General features: G+C 46.3%; 1 protein-coding gene across 1 annotated transcript; it reads left to right on the top strand.

The window, feature by feature from the left end:
- Nucleotides 1-649: 649 nt before the first annotated feature.
- Nucleotides 650-14,044, top strand: Ubqln4 (ubiquilin 4). Its single transcript, XM_013015038.1, has 8 exons — nucleotides 650-703; nucleotides 1,623-1,781; nucleotides 7,293-7,518; nucleotides 8,567-8,706; nucleotides 9,106-9,189; nucleotides 9,321-9,436; nucleotides 10,431-10,614; nucleotides 13,185-14,044. The coding sequence occupies exons 1-8, from the start codon at nucleotides 650-652 to the stop codon at nucleotides 13,335-13,337; spliced, it is 1,116 nt and encodes a 371-aa protein (XP_012870492.1). The 3' UTR covers nucleotides 13,338-14,044.
- The last annotated feature ends 2,029 nt before the right edge of the window (nucleotides 14,045-16,073 follow it).

Below are 16,073 nucleotides of genomic sequence, written 5' to 3'. Positions count from 1 at the left end.
TTTTCTGTGGAGACTGGCTGCCAATCACAATCCTCAGATCTCAGCCCCCCTGAGTAGCTAGGATTACAGGCACAAACCATTGGTACCCAGCTGGGCAAGGGGTTTTGAGTGTTTAGTTCCTTATCTGGAGCTGTGCCTGATACATAGTAATTACACAATTGTTATTGGATGAATGAATATGAAATGAGATCAGAGTCCCAAGATGCTGGGTACCTCAGTCCAAAAGGGTGTGGAGTTTTGTTTTGGGGGTTTATCTTGTTTTGTTTTTATCTTTTAAGAAAGTATCTTGCTGGGCACTGGTGGCTCATGCCAGTAATCCTAGCTACTCAGGAGGCTGAGATATAGGGATCACAGTTCAAAGCCAGCCCAGGCCAGAAAGTTGGTGAGACTCTTATCTCCATTAAACCAGCAAAAAACCAGAAGTGGCGCTGTGTCTCAAGTGGTAAAGTGCTTGCCTTCAGCTGAAGAGCTGAGGGACAGCGCCCAGGCCCAGAGTTCAAGCCCCATGACCAACAAAAAAAGAAAGAAAGAAAGAGAGAGAGAAAAGAAGGAAGGAAGGAAAGGAAGGAAGGCAGGCAGGCAAGCAAGCATCTTAGAAGAGGCAAGTGTTATAGAACAAATTTGGGAAGAAGGAAGTAGGCCAATTGGGATGGGAACAAGAAGTTGCTATGCTGCTATGCTCACATTCTCCCTCCTGAACTTGGTGAGGTTTGATACCATTGACTCCTAATTAAAAGTTTGCATTACCTACAAAGAAGAAAAGCTTCGCCAGGTACTGGTAGCTCATGCCTGTAATCCTAGCTACTCAGGAAGCTGAGATCAGACAATTAAGATCTGAAGCCAACCTAGGCAGAAAAGGTAGAAGTGGAGTTATGGCTCAAGTGATAGTGCACCAGCCATGAGCAGAAAAAGACAAGTAAGAGCACAAGTCCTTAAATTTAAGCCCCAGTACGAGTACCAAAAAAAGAAAAAGACAAAGAAGGGGTAAAGAGAGAGAGGAGAAGATGTTGACGACTGTCATCAATTTTTGGTGTTACTCAAAGTTCAGTCAGGCTAAAGACCTTGGATTGGGTTTGAGGATGTCAGCGTTGTCTCAGCCTGATCCTTCCCCTATCTGATGGGAGGTCAGGAGTCACAATGTGGTCTTGGTCAGATAGGCCAACCTGGCCTTGAAACCTGTTCTACCATTAACTGGTTATGTGTCTTAGGCAGCAAGTTCTCTAAGCTTAGTTATTTGTTTTTTTCATTTACAAAATAGGAACAGGAATACTTACTCGTCATTGTGAGGATAGCATGACTTGAATTCTGTAGACTGCTATTTGTAGTAGCTCCTCAATAGATATTAATTTTCTCTCTGGACCCTTAGAGCCTAAGAAAGAAAAGCTACTGCCTCACCCCATCTGGAAGCATGGTCCTCTGCTAGGAAAAGCCAACGGAAATAACCACAGGGAGGCAGGGCTGGGGCCTAGTTACAGGAGAGGAAGGAAGTCTGGTTTGCCTTACTCTCTGCCTCTGTGGGGCAGATCCTGCATTTTTGACACAGACCCTCTCCTCAGGGCCTGTCCTTTTTCTATCTTGGTCTCCTGGTTTCAGGGTCCATCCCGTCTCTCTTCCTTCACCAGACAATGGAACTTGCTCGGAATCCAGCAATGATGCAAGAAATGATGCGAAATCAAGACCGGGCCCTGAGCAACCTGGAAAGCATCCCCGGCGGATATAATGCCCTCCGCCGAATGTACACGGACATCCAGGAGCCCATGTTCACTGCTGCCCGGGAGCAGGTGGGGACAGTGGGGGAATGGTCTGGTCTCATTATTCCCTGCCCTCAGCCAAGGCAAGCCCCGGGTGTTGTCTCCTAGAAGACTGAGCCTTAGCTTGAAAGCATTCCCAACAATGCAGATCCAGGTATGGTCCAACTTGAGTGGACTGAGACATGCCAGCAGATTATGGCAGAGGTACCTAGAAAAGTAAACGAGGCATAGTATCCATTTTTGTATCACTGGCTCAAAGGTTGTAGAGGTAGCCCTAGTACAGTGTGCCACAAGTGTGGTCCATGGCTTGCACACATCAGAATCACCTACAAATCTTGTTAATGATATTTCTTACTTCATATTTGACCTGCATTTTAAATTAAATCTCTGAGGTCATAGCCTAGTATTATGTACTTTTAAAAATGCTTAATGAGCTGGGCACTGGTGGCCCATGCCCTGTAAGCTTAGCTAATTAGGAGGCTGAGATCTTAGTGAGGATCATAATTGGAAGCCAGCCTGGACAGGAAAGTCTATGAGACTGTCCTCTCCACTTAAACACCAGAAAACCAAAAGTGGAGCTGTGGCTCAAAGTGGTAGAGGGTTAACCTTGAGTAGAAAAACTCAGGGATAGCACCCAGGCCGAGTTCAAGCCCCATGACTGACACCCTCCCCCCTTCCGCATAAAGAAAAAATGAATAATGAATTTATGAATAATGAATTTATTCCAAAATACAAAACGTATTGATTAGTAGTTTAAAAGCAAAAAATATAGATAAAAATGTAAACTGGACACTGGTGGCTCATTCCTGTATTTCCAGCTACTCAGGAGGTGGAGATCTGAGGATCTCAGATGGTTTGAAGCCTGTCCAGATAGAAGAGCCTTTGAGACTCTGCTCCTCACTAAACCAACAAAAAACTAGCACTAGAGATGTGGCTTAAGTAGTAGAGTTCCTTGAGAAAAAAAGGCAAACAAGCTTAAGGCCCTGAATTCAAGGGCATCCTCCTTTACCCATGTTGCCCTAAACATGTTGGCCTATATAATTTCATTGCCTTTTTTGGTTCTTACTCAAAATTTAGTTTTCTATTAAACACATATATCTATATGTTTCAAATTTCAGAAGCTAATTAAAAAAGTATAGAACATTATCTAAGCTGAAAATATATACAAAAGGGATCTTTTAGTTACCATCTTTCAGACATCTCTATTCTACCTTCTTTTTTTTCTTTCTTTCTTTCTTTTTTTGGTCAGTTCTGGGGCCTGAACTCTTGGCCTGGGTGCTGTCCCTCAGCTCTTCAGCTCAACGCTAGTGCTCTACCACCTGAGCCACAGCACCACTTCCGGCTTTTTCTGTTTATGTGGTGCTGAGGAATCGAACCCAGGGCCTCATGCATGCAAGCACTCTACCACTGAGCCACCTCCCCTGTGTGTGTGTGTGTGTGTGTGTGTGTGTGTGTGTGTGTGTGTGTGGTGCTGGGGATCAAGCCTAGAGCCTTGTAGTAGAGAGATGTTCATATCGCTAAGCTATATCCCATTACACACACTCTCCTTGGTTACTAATGTTATGCCTTGTATATTTTCCTAGTCATATATATGTGCAAGTTAAGTCATTATAGGTAATGTAGTAGCCTTCACATCTCCCTCCTTAGTCCTATTCCTCATTCCCTTGCCAGAGTTAACTGCTATCCTGAAGTTAGTGTTTTTCATCCTGATTGTTTTATTACCTTTGTGTATGTCCACAAACATCTGTAGTATTGTTTTGCATATTTTTAAACATTATAGAAGTGGTATCGTGCTGATTCTATCACTTCAACTTGCTCTTCTTGAAATGTTTTATTGAAGACTAATGTGACTATAGACTTTGTACAGCTTAAGGAATTTTCACAACCCACTGGGTGTGAAGTGAGGGCAGGATCTCCTTTACTCAACTTTAGTAGATAAGGAAAACACTATATCCAGAGTGGTGCATGCTTTCCTAACAAATAGATCATTCTTGTCTTGTCTGATACTAAATTTCCCAGATGAGTGTCATTTACTCATTTATCTATTTTCCTGCTTTGTCGATTTGTCCCTACAGTGAATCCACATTGTCTTAAGTAGTCTTGGTATCTGTAGAATAATGAATTCTCCACTCCATTCCTTTTTTTTTGTCAGTCAAAAAGCTTGAATTCTGGGCCTGGGTGCTGTCCCTCAGCTCTTCAGCTCAAGGCTAGCACAGTGCCACTTCTGGTTTTCTGAGTGGTTTATTGGAGATAAGAGTCTCATGGACTTTCCTGCCAGGCTGGCTTTGATCTGAGATTCTCAAATCTCAACCTCCAGAGTAGCTAGGATTACAGGCATGAGCCACCAAGCTCAGCTCCATTCTTTTTATTGAGGTGGTAATGGGAATGAACTCGGGGCCTTTGTACTTGCAAGGCAGCTGCTATACCATTTGAACTGAGCCTCTTTTTTTTTTGTCAGTTGTGGGGCTTGACTCTGAGCCTGGAAGCTGTCCCTCAGCTCTACCACTTGAGCTACAGTGCCACTTTGGTTTTCTGGTGGTTTATTGGAGATAAGAGTCTCACAGCCTATCTTTCCTGGGCTGGCTTTGCACCCGATCCTCAGAGCTCAGCCTCTTGAGTAGCTAGGATTACAGACATGAGCCACCAACGCCTGGCACCTCCAGCTCTTTTTTGCATTATTTTTGAAGTAGAATCTCATCTTTTGCCTAGGCAGACCTGGGCTGTGGTCTTCCTACTTGTGTTTCCCCGTATCACTGAGGATACCAAGTATGTACCACTATGCCCAGTCATTGAAATGAAGTCTTGAGAACTTTTATGTCTAGGTTGGCCTGGAATCATGACTCCCAGTTTTCATCTAGGATTACAGACAATACCAACCCATTCTTCAAAAACAAAAACATCCTGGGCCAGGCGCTGGTGGCTCACACCTGTAATCCTAACTGCTCAGGAGGCTGAGATCTGAGGATCCCCATCAAAGCCAGCCCAGGCAAGAAAGTCCGTTAGACTCTTACCTCTAATAAACCACCAGAAAACCGGAAGTGGCACTGTGGCTCAAGTGGTAGAGTGCTAGCCTTGAGCTGAAGAGCTGAGGGACAGCGCCCAGTCCCCGAGTTCAAGCCCAATGACCAAAAAAAAAAATCTTGGTTATTCTTAACACTGCTTCCTCCCACCCCCCCAGACCTAAGGCTTGAACCCAGGATTTAGACACTGTCCTGAGCGCTTTTGTCAGGCTAGCCTAGCACACTACCACTTTGAGCCACAGCTCCACTTCCAGTTTTCTGGTTGTTAATTGGAGATAAGAGTCTTACAAATTTTCCTGACAAGGCTTAGCTTTGAACCATGATCCTCAGATCTCAGCCTCCTGAGTAGTTAATATTTCAGGTGTGAGTCATAGGTTCCTAGCTACTTCCAGATTTTTCTGTGATTTATTGAAGATAAGAGTCTCATAGAACTGAGGATCGAGGTTCATAGCCAGCCTAGGCAGGAAAGTCCATGAGACTCTTATCTCCAATAAGCCACCAGAAAACCAGAAATGGCGCTGTGGCTCAAGTGATAGCCTTGAGCTGAAGAGCTGAGGGACAATGCTCAGGCCTAGAGTTCAAGCCCCACCGCTGATTTAAAAAAAAAAAAAGAGTCTCATAAACTTTTCTGCTGTTCTGGCTTCAAACCACAATCCTCAGGTCTCAGCATGCTAAGTAGCTAGGAAGATAGGCATGAGCCACTGGCGCTCACTTTCTCATACTCTTTAACCTCCTGAATGCTGAAATTACATTTGCATACCAATACACTGGACTAGGCATTGCTTTTTTAGAAGTTGTTAGTAGAAATCAACCATGAAAATGTGTGTGTGTGTGTGTGTGTGTGCACGTGTGCGCCCCCGTGCCTGCCTGCCTGCCTGCCACTACTTGGTCTTGAACTCAGGCCTGTGCTCTTTTTCAGCCTTTTAGCTCACAGTTGGTGCTCTACCACTTGAGCCACACTTCCATTTCCACCTTAAATAGGTTTCCCAGTTTTATCTGCCCAGGCTGGCTTTAAACTAAGATCCTTAGATCTCAGCCTCCTGAATAGTTATAAGGATGGGGCTGGGAAGGTGGCTCAGTGGTAGAATGCTCGCCTTGCATGCATGAGGCTCTAGGTTCAATTCCTCAGTACCACATAAGCAGAAAAAGCCAGAAGTGGTGCTGTGGCTCAAGTGGTAGAGCACTAGCCTTGAGCTGAAGAGCTGAGGGACAGCGCCCAGGCCCAGAGTTCAGGCCCCACGACCGGACCCAAAAAAAAAAAAAAAAAAATTAAAGCTGAGATTTTTTTTTGCCAGTCCTGAAGCTTGAACTCTGGTTCTAGGTACTGTCCCTGAGCTACTTTTTGCTCAAGGCCCCCTCTCCAACTTGAGCCACAGCCAGACTTCCCGTTTTTTCTGTAGAGTCTTCCTGCCTAGGCTGGCTTTGAACTGGGAGCTTCCTGAGTAGCTAGGATTAAGGTATGAGCCACTGGCATCCAGATTGAGAGTTGTTTTTTTTTTAATACTTTATTTAGGCTAGGTGCTGGTTATGTGGTTCACATGGTAGAGTACCAGTTTAAGCCAAAAAGCTAAGGGACAGCACCCAGGTTCTGAGTTCAAGCTGTAGTCATATGTTATGTAGCCTTTGGGTAACTCCATTATAGCCTCATAAGAGAATAAGAGTGAAAAAAGCAAATTAACATCTTAGAATTATGAAAAACATTTTAAATTTTGCAGGGATCCTAAGACCACACTTTGAGAACTAGTGTACTAAAGGAATATTCTAAATCTTAAAATAAATGTGTTAGGCACAATGGCACTCAATGAATAATGGCTGCTCTCATTCTGGATAGTTCAGGAAGAGATTTAACCCTTAGGATATACCTGTAAGAAAAAGCAGAGCTGAAAGCTAGATGGGGGTGACCATGCTGGACATGCTGTCAGAGCAGGAAATCTAAAGCAGAGACTAAGACTAAAACTGGTACACACACCCTGGCTTAAGAATCCTGTTATCTGAATGGACATCTACTGAGATGGAAGGAACTAAACTCAGAGTGGGCAAGTGGTTGATCAGCCTTGTTTTGTGGCCCACTTTGAACAGGAAAGTGGCTAGAGGTGAAAAACCCACATGGGGAGGGGCCAAAGCTGCTTAGATATCTCCTACTTGCCTGCTTCAGGATTACCTGGGAACTCAAGAAGGGATGCTCCTCAGCTTAGGCCTCTGAGAAAGGCTGAGCAAGTAAAATAGGGTCCAGGACTCCCTTAGCAAATACATCACTTGGGCAAGGCTCTGTCCTAGTTTCTAGGGACCAGAGGGAGGAGATTTTCAGGTTCATGTGATGAAGTTAGCACTCTCACTTGGGTCTGTACTGTGAGGGCCGAGGGTGGAGCCTTCCTTTGTGGAAAAAGAATTGATTCCAGAATTTCAGATTTCTCTCCCTTTTCTGGGGAAGGGGCGGCTCTTAGGTAAGAGGAGAGAAAGGGCCTAGCTCTTATCCCTGATTTGTTTCAGTCCTTAACCCAAAACCTTTCCCTCCTCCCAGTTTGGCAACAATCCTTTCTCTTCCCTGGCCGGGAACTCCGACAGCTCATCCTCCCAGCCTCTTCGGACTGAGAATCGAGAGCCCCTCCCTAACCCCTGGAGCCCCTCGCCCCCCACCTCCCAGGCCCCCGGGTCCGGTGGGGAGGGCACCGGAGGATCGGGGACGAGCCAGGTGCACCCGACAGTCTCGAACCCCTTTGGGATCAATGCGGCTAGCCTGGGGTCAGGTATGTCTTAGGGTGGAAGGAGCTTAGTAGGGTCACCAGGGTAGTTCCTCTGCCATACTGCTGAATAGAGCTTACACTGCTTCAGGACATTGAAGATAGATATGAGATTATTAAAGCTATGGACAGAGGCTCAGCAGCCTCAGGTAGTGTTCCCACCCTTCAGAGGTGGAAGGTTTGTTTTCACCATGTCCTGCTTTCCCCGAGAGTGACCTGAGTAATAGCTCATGAACAAACCAGGCAAGTTCATGAGTGTCTTTGGTATCATCCAGTATAAATGGGTTAGATTGGGAGGTGGAGGGTTTGTTGTGGAAGAAGCAGGGCAGATCCAGGGACAGGCAGATGTGAAGCAGGGTGAGAAGGATGTACAGGGCTGCCATGTATAGAAGTGCAAGTTATTCACTGCACAACCCTAGGGAATGCTTTATCTGGACTCTGACTATACACATGACTCTGGGAATGTCTTTTGTAGCTGTCGTGATTTCACTGCACCATGGAGATACCTTGATTGGGAAAGTCCTTTCCCCTCTATGTGCTTCAGCTTCCTTACTTACAAAATATGGACTAGCACTTGATTCAAGGCTTTCTAATTATATTCCTGAGTCCTGGGGGTTTGGAACCATCTCTAGGATGAGGAGGGATGCTATAGAAGAGGCTCTCTGCCTCCTGCCCCAGCTCCAACCAGACTATCTATTGATATACTTGGTTTTGGAGTAAGATTTGACTTGAAGAAGGAGTGTCTGCAGCTGCACAGGTTTGAAAATCATTGGCCTGGGTATGTTTAATCAGTCCTTTCCAACTCAGATATTATCTGACCTTGTGGCAGCAACAGGCCAGACGGGCATAAATTGGACCCAGTTTCTAACTTATCCTTAGCAAAGTAGATGGTGAGCTGACTTTGGAGTCAGAAGAGACTTAGACTCAGGCTCAGAACTTTGGGTGCCTTCTGAGTTTTCTAACCACTCAGTGTCTGGAGTGAGGATGATTGAAGTGAGGCATCTGGTTTCCATTTGGACCCCTTCTCTCCTGTCTTTTTTCTTCCTTGTCCTAGGAATGTTCAACAGCCCAGAAATGCAGGCACTTCTCCAACAGATCTCTGAGAACCCCCAGCTGATGCAGAATGTGATCTCAGCCCCCTACATGCGGAGCATGATGCAGACACTTGCCCAGAACCCTGATTTTGCTGCTCAGGTATCAAACTTTCATAAGGGGAATATTGCTGGGAAGAGGTTCCCCCTAATAGAGTAGTATGATTCCTGATGCTCTTCACTGCTCCGAGTATAGTTATGCTGGCCAGATATCTTACAGTAGGACAGATATCAAGGGAGGCTGATGGGGGTGGGTTTTTTTGTTTTGTCAGTTGTGTGGTTCGAACTCAGGATCTAGGCACTATCCCTGAGCTCTTTTGGTCAAAGCTAGGGCTCTACCTCTTTGAGCCATAGCTTCCAGTTGGAAATGAGTATTACAGGGAGTTTCTATCCAGGCTGGCTTTGAACCACAACCCTTATATCTCAGCCACCAGTACCCAGCTGGGGGTGTTTCTTAGGGTGGGAAGACCTAGACCTCCCTCTCCTAACTTCCCTTTGGCAGATGATGGTGAATGTGCCGCTCTTTGCTGGGAACCCCCAGCTGCAGGAGCAGCTCCGCCTACAACTCCCTGTATTTCTACAACAGGTAAGTTGGGAGCCTCAAGGGCTGCAGAGGAAGGGCAAGAGGTGGACTCATTTGATTAGAAGTGGACATAGGGATTCTGGCTTTAGGATGCCTCCTCCTTTCTGCCCCTTCCCTTTCTCTTCTCTCATCAGATGCAGAATCCGGAGTCCCTCTCTATCCTCACTAATCCCCGGGCCATGCAGGCTTTACTGCAGATCCAGCAGGGACTACAGACCTTGCAGACTGAGGCTCCTGGATTGGTACCCAGGTGAGGAGGGAATGGGCAACAAGGTCCTGGCTGGCTGGCTGCTCCTCTCCTTTATCCCCTTTATCTCTTGGCCACTGAGCAGCCCCCATATTCCTGAAGATCTCCTTTCCTGTCTTCCTGTTTTTCCTTCTGGATATTCATTCTCTCCCCTCCCTCTTCCTCTCCCTCCATCCTCTTTCTCTTTCTTTCTCTTCCTCCCCCCCCCACCCCGTCCTCATAACTCAAAATCCTCCCTCAGCCTCTTAACTGTTGAGATTACAAGCACTGCACCAGACTCCATTCTTTTATTTTTTTTGGGGGGGGGCAGTTGTAGGGCTTGAACTTAGGATTTGGGCTCTGTCTCTGAGCTTTTTTTATTAAAGGCTGGTCCTCTACCACTTTTATTTTTTTTGGTCAGTTGTGGGGCCCTGGGCACTGTCCCTGAGCACTTCAACTCAAGGGTAGCGCTCTACCACTTGATCCACAGTGCCACTTCCAGTTTTTTCTGCTTATGTGGTGCTGAGGAATCAAATCCAGGGCCTCATGCATGCAAGGCAAGCACTCTATCACTGAGCCACCTTCCCAGCCCTAATAGAATAACAGGTTTTGTTGTCAGTGGTGGTGATAGTATTGGTATTGTTGGTGTTGTCGGTCATGGGGCTTGAATTCTGGGTCTGGGTGCTGCCCCTGAGCTCTTCAGCTCAAGGTGAGCACTCTACTACTAGAGCTACAGCACCACTTCCTGCTCTACCATGTTGAGCCACAGCACCAATTCTAGTTTTCTGGTGGTTAAGTGAAGGCAAGAGCTCACAGACTTTCCTAGACCCTGAGTTCAAGCCCCAGAATGGGCACAAAAACAAGAGTCTCATGGACTTTCCTGCCTGGGCTGGCTTCGAAGCACAATCCTCAGATCTCAGCCTCATGAGTAACTAGGATTACAGAACTGAGCCATGGGTGCCTGGCTTTTCCCTTTCTTGAATGCTGTCTCTCACCTCTTGATCTCTCCTGCCTACAGTCTTGGCTCCTTTGGGATGTCCCGGACCACAGCCCCCTCAGGCAGCAACTCAGGATCTACAGCTGAGGCTCCCTCCTCCTCACCAGCCACACCAGCCACATCTCCTCCCACTGGGGCTTCCAATGCCCAGCAGCACCTCATGCAGCAGATGATCCAGTTGTTAGCTGGAGGTGGAAACTCACAGGTACATGGGACAGTGGGGACTGCGACCAGGACTGCCCTTTCCATCTTGGACAGTGTCAAAGGTAGCAGTAGAGGGAAGATACACCAAGATAGGCTTTGCAGGCAGCCAAACACTTTGAAGTCTTGATCTGCCACTCACTAGCCTTAGGCAGGTTGCCAATCATTCCTGAGTTCAATTTCTATGCTTGTAAAGTGGAGATGAGAACATAATAGTACTTACCATGTAACAGTACTGTTGTGAATGCTTTATATAGGAGTGCTCATTTCCCTTATTTCCTAGGACAGTCTTAAGAGAAAGCTATTATTATTACCTCTGCATTACAGATGAAGAAAATCAAGGCCTAGAGAGGTGGTAAAGCTAAAATTCAAACCCAAGCATTCAGTCTTCAGAATTTATACTTTAAAGCTGGGCGTTAGCTGGGCGCTGGTGGCTCACGCCTGTAATCCTAGCTACTCAGGAGGCTGAGATCTGAGGATCACTGTTCAAAGCCAGCCCGGGCAGGAGAGACCGTGAGACTCCTATCTCCAATAAACCACCAGAAAACCGGAAGTGGCGCTGTAGCTCAAGTGGTAGAGCGCTAGCCTTGAGCTGAAGAGCTGAAGGACAGCGCCCAGGCCCAGAGTTCAAGCCCCACGACCGACCAAAAAAAAAAAAAGCTGGGCGCTGGTGGCTCACACCTATAATCCTAGCTACTCAGGAGGCTGAGATCTGAAGATTGCAGTTCAAAGTCAGCACAGGCAGGAAAGTCCCTATGACTCTTATTTCCAATTAACCACAAGAAAACTAGAAGTGGCACTGTGACTCAAGTGATAGAGTGCTCACCTTGAGCTGAAGAGCTGAGGGACAGCACCAATGCCCAGAGTTCATTCTCCATGACCAACAAAAAAAAGAAAGAATTTACACTTTAAATCCTGTATTATATCATTCTATTTCTAGCAAAGGATCCTTTGTTTTTAGTGCTGGAGATTGAACCCAGGTCTTCACATATACTAAACATATGCCTTACTATGGAACTCCCTCCCCAACCCCTGCAAGGATTCTTTTGATAAAGCACATTCCATATCTAAGACTGGAAAGGATTCTGGAAGGTGAAATGACTAGAGTTTTGGTTAACAAAGTAAAGGCCAGGGCTTACACACACACACACACACACACACACACACACACTGTTCCCGGAGAGACCCACTACCAACACACACACACACACACACACACTGTTCCTGGCTCTGTGTAGAGCACTAAGCTGGTCTGATGACCTCCAAGCTCTACTGTGGATGTGATAAGCAACATGGAACACTGGAAGGTGCCCCTGATACAGTGGGTCCCGGGGTCTGGGTGACCGATTTGCTCTTTGACCCTAGGTGGCAAGTCCTTTCTTTCTCTGGAATATACTTTCGGAGTACACTTTCTTCTCAACAGCCAGGCAGATAGTGATTGCCAACCTTCTTCTGAGTTTTGTTCATGATTGAGACTAGTGCTCCTCTAGCATCCCTTAGGAAAATGTTTCCAGGAGATGTTTATAGGAGTGTGGAGAATGAAAAGCCTTCTTTTTGTAAATTGTGTGTGTTGATCAGTCAAACAAAATTGAACAGGTGATTTCTCTCCTGGGACCCTTTTCAGGCCTTGACAAGAGCTGTGTGTGATAACTGTCAGGAGGGGCATGGTTAGCATTCATCTTATTTGATCACAGATCAGCTGGCTGTGAAGCACCTGTTAACATCTCCCGAGTATTTATGGGAGGTAATGAGGAACAGAAGCTTCACTGTACCTATCAGAAACTTTGACTTTGACTTTTTTTTTTTTGCCAGTCCTGGGGCTTAAACTCAGGGCCTGGGCACTTTTTGCTCAAGGCTAGCACTCTACCACTTCAGCCACAGTACCACTTCTGGCTTTTTTTTTTCTGTTTGTCGTACTGAGGAATTGAACCCAGGGCTTCATGCATGCTAGGCAAGCACCCTACCACTAAGCCACATTCCCAGCTCAACTTTGACATTTTAAAGATCACCTGATTAAAGGTATAATGACCTTGGAACTTGGGATCCCTGTCCATTTGTTTTGCACTTTTTCCTGCCCCACTGATTGATACAGAGGACATTAAAGACCTACTAGTTTTTTTGTTTCTTTTGTTTTTTTTTTTGGTTATTGGGTTTTTTTTGGTCAGTTGTGGGGCTTGAACTCTGGGCCTGAGCGCTGTCCCTCAGCTCTTCAACTCAAGGCTGGTGCTCTACCACTTGAGCTATATTGCCACTTCCAGTTTTCTGGTGGTTTATTGGAGGTAAGAGTTTCACGAACTTTCCTGCCCCGGCTGGCTTTGAACAGTGATCCTCAGATCTCAGCCTTCTGAGTAGCTAGGATTACAGGCATGAGCCACTGGCACCCGGTCTTACTAGTCTTTTATAAAGCCTCAGTTTCACAGAGTCTCCCTGGGAGTCAGGTGTGTTGGAACACGCCTATAATCCCAACATTCTGGAGGCTGAAGCAGAGGGACTGATAGGTTGAGGCTCCAAAAACAAAACCAATGTCCCTCTGAGTGGGTCCCATGCCCTCCTCACAATGCCTGTCTCCTCCAGGTGCAGACACCAGAAGTGAGATTTCAGCAGCAACTGGAGCAGCTCAACTCCATGGGTTTCATCAATCGTGAGGCCAACCTGCAGGCCCTGATTGCCACAGGAGGGGACATCAATGCAGCTATTGAGAGACTCCTGGGCTCCCAGCTCTCCTGATGTCTAGGCCCATGCCTCCTGCCTCTCCCACTACTCAAGGCCAGCCTTGGTTCCTCAGTCAGCCCCTTCCCCTCTGCAGCTTGTCCCTCTGTCTTGTTCTCTGCCAACAACTGGGTGACTTTAAAGGAATGGGCCTTAATCCCATAGTTATAAGAATTTAGGTTTTACTGCTATCTCACAGAACCTTCTCTATTGATGCTTCTTGAGCAGAACTATTTAAACTATTTTCACAGTTCTGTTGATTGCCCCGCTCCCCCCCCCCCAACACACACACACAACCATCTTTTACAATCTGCAAATATCTCAGTCAAAAGAGGACCCAGCTGTTTGGTTTACTGGAAAAGTCTTCCATCAATACTGCTAGGGTTCATCTTGCCTTACATTTATTTCTGGTAACTGTCTTCCTTGTTCTTCCCCCTCCTCAGTCCCAAGCCCTGCCAGTGCTAGAATTTTATACTCTGAAGGTAAGGGGCAGGTGAAACAGGCTGTGATTTTCTTCTACAACCCCTATTCTGGTCATTTCATTCATGGGCTTGTTCTTTCAAGGGCTCCTTTGGGACTTCAAAGGCAAGGAGAAAGATGTCTGTTCATGTCCAAAGCAAGAGATGAGACACAGCACTCTGGATAGGAATCAACAAGACCAAATCAAAGCCCGGCGCCTGTGGCTCATGTCTATAATCCTAGCTACTCAGGAGGCTGAGATCTGAGGATCACGGTTCAAAGCCAGCCGGGGCAGAAAGGCCATGAAACTCTTACCTCCAATAAAACACCAGAAAACCAGAAGTGGTGCTGTGGCTCAAGTGGTAGAGTGCTAGCCTTGAGCTGAAGAGTTGAGGGACGGAGCTCAGGCCTAGAGTTCAAGTGGCACAACCAACAAAAACAAGACAGATCAGATCAATACAATGGAGACTGGTGCAGAAGAGAAGGGATTGAGGGATTGGAGGCCTTGCTCAGTTGGTAGAGCGCCACCTAATAAGCCAAAGTGTCAGGGACTGAGTTCAAGTTCCGGTCTCACACCTACAATTTAAAAAAAAAAATGAGAGATTTGGAGAAGGAATCAGGAAGCCTGCCTGAACACATCATGGAAGCTGAGATGTGTGTATGTGTGTGTGTGTGTGTGGAAGCACTAATAGATCTTTGGAGCCCAGGCTTGACAGAGGAAACTAGAGAGAATGATGGAATTCTAGTTGAAGAAAGGGGTGTGTCAGATACCATTAGCTCACACCTATAATTCTAGCTATTCAGGAGGCTGAGATCTGAGGATAGCAGTTCAAAGCCAGCCTGGGCAGGAAAGTCTGTGAGACTTTATCTCTAATTAACCACTAAAAAGCCAGAAATGGAGCTGTGGCTCAAGTGGTAGAACTCAGTCTTTGAGCACGAAAGCTCAGGGACAGTACCCAACCCTGAATTCAAGATGAACCAACACAATGAGGCCCAATGATGAAGCTAGGCACCTAATATAGGCTGCACGTGCATTTTTTCTGTGAGCCTAGAACCTATTATTTCTGAGTAACTGCAAGGCAAGATGGATAGCCCTTTTTGAAGGTATTGCAGCTATGACTGGAACCCTTACACCATCACTTCTTTAGAGAAATATAGGGAAGTTTCTCCTCTGGAGCCAGCCGTGGAACTTTGTTTTCAGTTTCCTTCTAGGCTGAAAAGTTGTATTTGAGGAAGGAGAGGGGAGGATAGCAGTGGTGCCTTTAATCTGGAATGGGATGTTGTCCTGCTGGAACACAGGAGGGGGCTCTGTCACCTCCCTCCAGTATGGCCCAGCTGCTTGGAGGACCCCCTGGTTGAGAATACAGAGGCAGGAGGTGCAGAATACACTCATAAGTGGGAATAGGTTTCAAACAGTCCAGAGAAGATGTCTGCCTTTCCCTCCCTCCCTTCTCCAACTCCCACACTGGCCTTTGTAAATAAATGGCGTGGTCTTTGTTGTGAGAGTATGTGGTTATTTTTTTGCAGGGGAGGAGGTAGCTGAAGATAACATCTTGATTTTATAGATTAACTGAGATCTAAGCAAGATGCTAGTGGCTCATGTCTGTAGTCCTACTTGAGGTTAATCATAGTTTAAAGCCAGCTTGAGCAGACATTTGCAAGAGACTTGTGAATAACCAGCAAAAAGCTGGAAGTAGAGGGATGGCTCAAGTGGTAGAGTTGTCTTGAATGAAAAACCAAGTAAGATTATAAGGGCCTCATAACTCACACCAAAAAAAGGGAAATGATAAAGGAAGGATCTAGAATTTAAAGCTGAGTTTTGTTATGTGTCAAAAATAAAGCAATAGTCAGCTGGTCACAAGGGGTTTAAGAAGTAGGAGGACCGCATTCATCCTTTGTCCACGGCTAGGCCATAGGTCAGATCAGTGAAAGGAGTGTATAAAGTATTAGGGAAAAAGCCAGGCGCTGGTGGCTCATGCCTGTAATCCTAGCTACTCAGGAAGCTGAGATCTGAGGATTGCGGTTCAAAGCCAGCCTGGGGAGGAAAGATGGGAGACTCCTATCTCCAGTAAAGCACCAGAAAACCGGACGTGGCGCTGTAACTCAAGTGGTACAACACTTGCCTTGGGCTGAAGAGCTGAGGGACAGCACCCAGGGCCCAGAGTTCAAGCCCCACGACTGACCAAAAAAAAAAGTATTGGGGAAATATCAGTCATTTCCTCCATCCTGGTCTACTGATCAGACTGCCCTCTGGCTCAGGGAGAAAGGCAAAACAAATTGTGAACTTCAGGAAGT

Source organism: Dipodomys ordii, unplaced genomic scaffold, assembly GCF_000151885.1.
Source record: "Dipodomys ordii isolate 6190 unplaced genomic scaffold, Dord_2.0 Scaffold26, whole genome shotgun sequence".
Taxonomy (NCBI): Eukaryota; Metazoa; Chordata; class Mammalia; order Rodentia; family Heteromyidae; genus Dipodomys; species Dipodomys ordii.
The sequence above is the reverse complement of the archived record's forward strand: the minus strand, read 5'-3'. Positions and strand labels throughout refer to the sequence as shown.

Coding starts and splice junctions, on each gene's coding strand:
- Ubqln4 (XM_013015038.1), top strand. CDS start 650: ATGGGAACAAGAAGTTGCTATGCTGCTATGCTCACATTCTCCCTCCTG. Junction 9,437..10,430: donor GCTCCTGGATTGGTACCCAG/GTGAGGAGGGAA, acceptor TCCTGCCTACAG/TCTTGGCTCCTTTGGGATGT. Junction 10,615..13,184: donor CTGGAGGTGGAAACTCACAG/GTACATGGGACA, acceptor TGTCTCCTCCAG/GTGCAGACACCAGAAGTGAG.